We start from the raw sequence: 8,444 nt of genomic DNA, 5'->3' as shown, positions 1-8,444 counted from the left end.
ATCTTTTTACAAAAATGCTTTGCTAAATAAATAGGTTTTTAGCCTAGACTTAAACACTGAGACTGTGTTTGAGTCCCGAACACTATTTGGAAGACTATTCCATAACTTTGGGGCTTTGTAAGAAAAAGCTCTGCCCCAAGCTGTAGTTTTCATAATACGCAGTACTGATAAGCAGCCTGCATCCTTTGATCGAAGTAGGCGTGGAGGATCGTAAGACACTAGCAGTTCACTCAGATACTGCGGCGCGAGACTATTTAATGCACAGGATAAGCATACACACTCACACACTTAATAGGCAATCTGGAAATGCCAGTTTACCTAATGTGCATGTCTTTGGACTCTGAGAGTAAATCTCACTCATTACCTGAAGGAAACCCACCAAGCACGGGGTCTCCTCAGTCACGGTGCTAACCATTATGCCACCATGCCGCTGTTGAAATAATACTAATTACTTCTTAAAATATTGTATAATAACAACTATCACAGTATAAGTGCCCTGGCTCTTCAGTAATACTAACACCACCTTTTTAAATCATGGGTTTTTAATACCTTGCTTAATAATGATTTATACAAAATAACTAAATTTTGTTTAAACGTATATGTATTAAGTACACAACACAGGCACAATTATCCATTAAAAAAAATCTTTATTTAAAGTTTGCATAGCCAGAGTGGAGTCCTCCTCCTTAAAAAAAAAACATACCCCACACCAGCATAAAAAATAACTACTGTATTAAGAAATGCAATGTCTGTTAGCAGCTAAAGCTCATCATGCTCATAGACATTGTACTCTTTTACGGTCAAAGTTCCATCCACATCCTTGTCATTCCTCCGGAAAATATCGGACACAACTTCTTCGAAGTAGGACTCTTCTTTCTGTACATTTAATTTCTTTGCTTCCATCTTTAAGTGTTCTCTCACCTAATGAAAAAAAGCAATAGAGTGATACAGGATTTATGTAAAATAGAGATAAGCAAAGTCCAGAGTAATCCAAATCACCCACCTCTTCTTTCGTAAGAGTCCGGTCGTTGTTGAGGTCCATTTCCTTGAAGGCTTCCATGCTGCGTGGGCCTCGTCGCACATGCAAAAGCTCTACCTCAAAGATCACGGTTGCATTGGGTGGCACAGGATCTGAAGGTATAAAACAGAAAAAAACTCACTACATTTAATTAACTATAATATATATATAATGCACATTACAGTATATAGATAATATATACTGAGTTTGGTTAAGGTAGATGGACTTGTGACTTAAATTGTTCCTATGTGTGAATTAAGGTGTGAATTTGCATGTGAAAGTTTATGATTAATCATTTATGATGTATTCCTACTGGCTAGGATTAATACTTTTTAAGATGTCTACCATCTATCCGACCTGTGTCCTGGCTCTAAGTGTGTGTGTGTGTGTGTGTGTGTGTGTGTGTGTGCGTGTGTGTGTGTGTTTTGAAGTTTTAAATCTGCCACATTTTTAATTGTCTTTGGTAGAGTGCGCTTTCGCAATGGAGTCTTACCTTTTCCTTTCTCACCAAATGCCAATGAAGGAGGTACTGTGATCTTTCTCTTCTCGCCAGGACACATATCTTTCAGGCCCAGATCCAGGCCTTTGATGACCTCACCAACCCCATGAACAAACCAATGGGGCTGTCCATCTTTAGCTGAGCGACTGGAGAAGAGAAAGGGAAACAGTGTTAAACAGTGCACTTGAAAGAGGTCAAAATATTCCAATAAAACAGTGTATTGAAATTGGCATGATTCTTATTCATGATGGCAGATACAATACAATCTCCTAAATTCTTCCTGAAAATCATAACCATTTTCTAACCTTTTTTGGGGGGAATTTTTTTTTTAATGTTTTATTTTAAAAGATTACAATAAAATATCAATAAGGATAATGAGAATAATAAAGACAAATAAGTGTTTATTTAGACTGTAAAGTAAATTTATATGTGGTATAATTTTTTTAAATAGATAATAATAATAATAATAATAATAATAATAAATTGTTCCACCAGAGGGCAAAAGAGCCCTCTAAAAAATAGCGTAATAATATATGCATATATTATGTGAAACTTTATTAGCAGAGGTAAAATTGTGACCTAAGAACAGGGCTTTCCTGATATGTCTCTTCATATTTTGCTTAAGGCATAAACCGGTGAGAAACTGGTGCAGATGATCAGGCCTGTGATTAGTATACTGATGATGCTGAAATGCTGAGTGGTTGGAAGAGACAAGAGGGGAAATGAGGTTGCTTTTATTTAATATGATTTAATATGAAGAAATTAGGGGGGGGGGCAAGACTTTTGCACAGTACTGTACTTTATATTTTATCAAACTGCGCAAAAATGCACCTTAAATAAGATACAGATGTAGTAATGCTAATAAGTGAAAAACATTTAAGAGACGTTGTTGACGAGTGACTGGTCTACTAAACCACTAAACCAGTGGTTGTCAACTCTAGTCCAGAAGGAACGTTGCCCTACACAGGTCCCAGCACACCTGATTTAACTAACCAAATAATTAATCATGATAAATTCTATATACTGTATATTATATATTAATTATAATTAATATACTGTATATAAAATAAAAATAAAAGAACATTATAAACAACACACACACACACACACACAGACACATACATATGGACAGAAAAAAGAAGAAAAGAAATATATTTGAATGTTTTTCCTAATTGAGTGTACAGTACTTGCCTGAGGGATTTATATATATATTTTTATTTTAATAAACACTAAATTTGGATATTACACAATCACTCTCACTCACACACTATCTGTACCGTTTTATCCTGTATACAGGGTCACAAGAGGCCTGGAGCCTATCCAGGTAATCCATCGCAGGGCTCACACACCCACATTCATACACACACTATGGGCAATTTGGGATGCCAATTTGGACTGCAGGAGGAAACCAGGGTACATGGAGGAAATCCACCAAGCACACAGACCCCGAGGCGGGAATCTAACCCAGACCCTGAAGGTGAAAGGCCAAAGTGCTATCCACTAAGGCCCCATGCCTCCCACCTAATGGATTTAAAAAAAAAAAATTCTGGAATTTCCTTCCATCCATGTAATTTCTTATAACACTTAATATAGATATGGAAAATCATTAAGATTTAATTCATGTCAGTGTGATATTTGTAAGTGTCCTTGTTTAATTACTCTCACATGAGGTTTGTGACTTTGTGTTTTCTTCTATTATTTCTCCTACAGTGTCTTGGCCTTGGGAGCTCATGTGTTGGCCTCACAGTATAAAATAGTTGTTTTGCAGCCTATGTTTGAACCACACTTCCCAGGCTGAATGATGTGGCCAAAATAAAGCTGCTGAGCTCTGGATCTCCTGCTACCTTTGTCATTTAACGCTCTGCTCAGATCCTATAAGGACTTATTACAATGTTCGACATGCCTTTGTATAAGGAGTGTTAGTGCTTTTACCTGCAGTAGAACTGAGATCCGTCCTTTGCCAGAAACCCATCATAATGCGCGTGCAATAAGTCTCCTTTCCTCACTTTCTGGGTGCAGTTTTCAGGTACGAATACAACCTCGATTTGTACCTCATCCTTTGACTCGCTTGCACAAATTAACTCGAGAAAGCCACTAAAACAGAGAAGCTGAAGACAGAGAATAAAGTGAAGAACTGCGCGCTCAGACATCTTGCACATCTGTCTGCGTGGCAAACACGCCGAAACTTTATTGGGTTGCCAGAGTGGTAAGAAAACAGCATTCTCTAGCCCACTGCATGAATATATAAGATGTATTAAACTTGCAATATACATTGTGAGTATGGTAATAACACAAAAGTGCATTTACTAATTCATTAATTTAGCTAATTCCTACAAATAACATCTTCTTTGGTGGCGCAGTGGCGTAGTGGTTAACACTGGAACCTCACACCTCCAGGGTACAGGTTCGATTCCCGCCTCAGGCCTGTGTGCATGGGGTTTGTTTGTGCTTAAAGGGGTACTCCGTTTCCCTGAGCAAGGCCCTTCACCCTGTCTGCTCCAGAGACACCATATGATGGCTGACAATCCTCCCTTCTGACCCCAGCCTACTAACAGAGCTCGGATATGCGAAGTTAAAAAAAAAAAAACATTTTGCAGTAATGTACGATAGTTGTGACGAAGGAAGGCTGAATGTAAAATAACTTAAGAGTATGTTATTAGTTTCCATCATTGGATAGATCTTTAAACTTGTTACTAAGTTACTAACTATAAGCACCATCAGTCAAACACTGTTTGGAAGTTTTTTTTTTCTTTAGTCGTCCATTAACGATTGCCAGTAATTTGGCTGTATGGACATCCAGACGATAAGTGAACGAGTGAGTGAACATCTTGTCTTAAAACAGTAGAAATATATTTTTTTTACATAAAAAAGAAGCAAAATCTTTTATATACCTAATATTTTGAATTATTTATTGTTCTTCTTTTATTATTATTATTATTATTATTAATAAATATTTTAACGGTCACCTCCTACCTTCAGGGTTGGGCTGTACAAAAGACATCTGCATAGAGTTTTGCGTGTCCATTTCCAAATTTGCCATCTTGTGCCTGCTGACAGATATCAAGGATGAACCCCAAACTTATGCTCTGAGGTCCCTGGGATAAGCTCCAAAGCCCCTCAGCCACATGGTAAGTGATATAGTTTAGTAATTAATTTTTTATTATAGTAAATATTAATATTATCACATTAAGTCTTATTGCATTTAGGAGACATTGTTCCAATAAAGACCAATAATTCAAACCGCACTTAGGAACGATCCTGATCGCGATCCTGAACGCTCCTTGCTCTCTGTCCTTGGGCATGCTTGCATATTTATACTTTCCGATACAGCAGGTGGCGGTATGCACTAACTTGGTCTTTGAGCCACAATTAAACACAAGATAAAAAAAGAGCAAGGAAGTTAACTTTCAGGCTATGTTTGTTATTACCGTTATTTCAGGGAAAATGTCAAGAGCGATACTCTCGTCCAGGAAGTGCTATGCACACACTGATGATGTCAGGTCTAAATAGCGTTCTACTTTCTTACTTACATACGATTGCTTCCACATTTTATAAAATTTGTGCCCGGGTATCCGGTATCATTCCCGAGACCATCTTTTCCAGCCGATTCGAGTGCGGTTCCCAAACGCAGAATGATTGTGTTCACACTGATCAAAATGAATCTGATTTTGGGGTCAAGTGTTCTCGAGAACAATTCTGACAAAGCGCCCATAGAGTATTACTTAAAACTTGTATTCTGCTGCATCTACTGATGATGATGATTTTATTATTATAATTATAAATAATATTATTATTGCTATTATTGCTAATACATTATTATTATACACTACAAATGAAATTGTGAACTCATTTTAAACTCTTAAAACTTAAGCGCACAAAAACATGCCGGCAACACTGCATAGGTCAATGAAAAAGGGGGGGGGGGGGGGGGTGTTATATGGAAGCCTTACCAGTGTGTGTCAAATAGAACAAAAGTTATTATTACTTTATTAATGGGTACATTTTACCACTATCGGAATATGGGAGCGATGTAGAACTGTGGAACTTGGACATATTTTATTATTTTTTGGCAATAAAAACAACAATAATATGCTATTTCTTTTCCTCCATGCCTCATTTAAAAAACAACAACATTTTTTTGCTTAGTCATGTTTGTATAGTGAGTTAAATTACCTAAAATGTTGTTAATCATATTCCCTATGTTGTACAAAAAAAAAAGCATAACTTTATACTGCACAATCCTGAGCACTATATACTATGTTTACTAAAAAACAGCAAAACAAACAATGGCTAAACTGCTCTGAGCTTTAAGGGCTACAATACAATTTACAGTAGAGTCTAAATCCCCTCTCACTCAACGTGAGCCTGAAAAGAAAACCAATCTGGCAACCTAAATTTTAAAGCGATAGTTCTGATTTATTGACTTCTGGCGTAAATCAAACGTAAAGTGTACTGTATATTAAGACATTACAGCAGGTCCTGGTTATTATAAAAGTTCCTGCTCTGCACATCGACCTGAAGTTTGTCACTTGGATTTTCAGATTACATCGATTAGTGTAAGTGATCTGGGCAAAATGCCACAATATCGTTTTTTTGTAAGAATGCATCCCGAAGTTGAAATAAGACACACACGAAGCTTCTGCAGCCTCACTGAGATACATAGAGTTATATTTAAACGTTAAAATGTATTAAATAGAAATGTAACTGTTTTATTTTCCCAAAAGTAGCTACATCCGGTTAGCCACATGGCCACTTCCGGTGAAGGAAAGCGCTGAATTTGTACTAAATGCTCCATAACTTCTATATACTGTTTTTATTTAGTGATATTTAACTATTATACTAAATATATATCGTTTTATAAAATATATATAGTTCGGTTTATCTTATATTTAATTATCCTTTCTATATAAATAAAAGAAAGAGTTTTTTTTTCTGTGCATTGGCCAGACTTGCTCTTTTAATTAAATATTTATGTTGCATACTGTACACTGGAGTTATTTATATACACACCTGCACATATAGAATTAATCAGAAAAGCTAAACAGGATATTGCTTACTGGTATTAGTTCCATCTAAATAATAACAGCGCTGAAGAGGTATAAAGAGAATTCTAACCTGCTGGAGTTGATTAAAGACAAAACAAAAATTTTATCCAATCAAGTTTTTTGATTTCTCACTCCGATTACCGAACAGGGAGTGTACTTGGCTAATGACGAAAAAACAATACAACTTAGCGTAAATAAGGCAGAAGATACTTAACCTTACAAAATTATTTACTTGTGTGAATAAGTTAGGCAGAGAATTCTAATGTACAGAAAGACAGGCAGACTTGTACATGGGCTCCAACCCATAATAATAATAATAATAATAATAATAATAAAAAGAAATAATAATAATATCAATGATTACATAAAAGCTGGCCAGTTTATTTTTAGCTTTAACCTTTTAACTATTTTTACAAAATTTCTTACCTTTTTTTATTTACGCTTGTGTGTGTGTATGTGTGTGTATCTCATCTGATTTTATCATTTAGAAGCAACTCATAAGCAATATTACAATAAAAAGTAATACAAAACAAAACTATAATAATTAAAGTGTATAAAAAAAGAAATACTAAATTACTAGTAAGCAACAATTCAGGATTAGGACTCATTGATTTCAGTATTTTAAATGTTACCATGTATGATGCTCTGATAATGATAGTGTTTTTATGTAGACAAACTTCTGCTTGGAAGAAGGAGTGTTATTAATTAATTAAGGATGAGGCCAGGGAGCTGTACAGAGAGTTCCATTTATCAATTTTGGGTGGGGACAGTGGCATCAACAAAAATGTTTTTAGTATGCACAGTATATGGCTCAGTGGTATGTTTCTTGCCTGCTGTGAGGAAGGCCCAGGTTCAATTCGCACCCAATGTCAAAACCCTGCCATTGGATAAAGTTCCACTCCAAAGCCCAGATAAAATTAAGTCAGGATGGCAAAACCTGCGTATAATCCGGCATAAAACCTGTGCCACAGTTACATTTAGGCATTTGGCAGATACTCTTTTCCAGAGCGACTTACGAAAAGTGCTTTGAAGTTAGTAAGTTGCAGTAAGTTAATATTGCCTTCTACTCTCCCAAGGTTCATAGTTCATGAATTTATGACATTATGTCTAGCCTCTCCTCCATATATTTCCTGCACGCTCAACAGTCTCACTTTCATGGCAGTCCTGTTGGGTGATTGCCTACTATGAGTAGGGTGCCATTAAGGTTGCTTGCATCCAATTCTTCTGCGAATCAATACTTCCCCTTTTGTTTTTGTTTTATGGTGGTTGGCATCCAGTAACTTGCATTACTGTCACCTAAAGGCCTCACTCTCCCTCATCTTTGTAAGCCCTTAAAGCTGATTTCCAGGCCAGTCTTTCTATCCTATCTATATTATTAATTATTTAAATACTATTTTTAATATTATCTAAAATTGTTTTCTGCTTATTATCTTGTACTAAATTGTCTGTTCTAACTATAAAACACAAAGTTGTTTCTTCTTTTTTATAGAAACCTATACACCAATTCTGTGCAGTTGTGGCAACATCTCTGTTCACAGGCCAGAGAGTTTCCTGTGTGTATTTCATGTAAATGTTGGAGCACATTGAATACTTGTGGTGAGTGTTGTTAAAAGAACATATTTTTGACAACCTTGTTACGCTTATTTCCAAAAATTCCTATTAAATTATTGTTAGGAGATACAGTAAATTTTGTACTTATACAATTAGGAAGACTGACTTGTGTCACTGTAAAATAGCATGTACTATATAACTACAGTATATAAGCAATGTGCTTAAACTATGTTTGTTTGTTGAAAATATCTGATTGTCATCATTCCATACTGATAAGCGCACTTGGGAATGAGGCCTCCTATAAAAGAAAAAAAAAAGGATAACATTAAGA

General features: G+C 35.8%; 1 protein-coding gene across 1 annotated transcript; it reads right to left on the bottom strand.

Annotated features, from left to right (window-relative positions):
• Positions 1-627: 627 nt before the first annotated feature.
• Positions 628-3,703, bottom strand: fkbp7 (FKBP prolyl isomerase 7). The gene is made up of 4 exons (XM_053497028.1): positions 3,450-3,703; positions 1,512-1,663; positions 1,004-1,131; positions 628-921 (listed from the first exon to the last, which is right to left on the bottom strand). Exons 1-4 carry the CDS (start codon positions 3,674-3,676, stop codon positions 760-762), a joined length of 669 nt encoding a protein of 222 aa, XP_053353003.1. The 5' UTR covers positions 3,677-3,703; the 3' UTR covers positions 628-759.
• Positions 3,704-8,444: the final 4,741 nt, after the last annotated feature.

Source organism: Clarias gariepinus, chromosome 5, assembly GCF_024256425.1.
Source record: "Clarias gariepinus isolate MV-2021 ecotype Netherlands chromosome 5, CGAR_prim_01v2, whole genome shotgun sequence".
NCBI lineage: Eukaryota > Metazoa > Chordata > Actinopteri > Siluriformes > Clariidae > Clarias > Clarias gariepinus.
Note: the sequence above shows the minus strand (reverse complement) of the source record. Positions and strands in the feature narration are given on the sequence as shown.

Excerpts from the sequence above, each read along its gene's own strand:
- fkbp7 (XM_053497028.1), bottom strand. The coding sequence starts at position 3,676 with ATGTGCAAGATGTCTGAGCGCGCAGTTCTTCACTTTATTCTCTGTCTT. Across the intron at positions 1,664-3,449 it reads GGATCTCAGTTCTACTGCAG|TCGCTCAGCTAAAGATGGAC; the intron begins GTAAAAGCACTA and ends TCTCTTCTCCAG. Across the intron at positions 1,132-1,511 it reads ATTTGGTGAGAAAGGAAAAG|ATCCTGTGCCACCCAATGCA; the intron begins GTAAGACTCCAT and ends TTATACCTTCAG.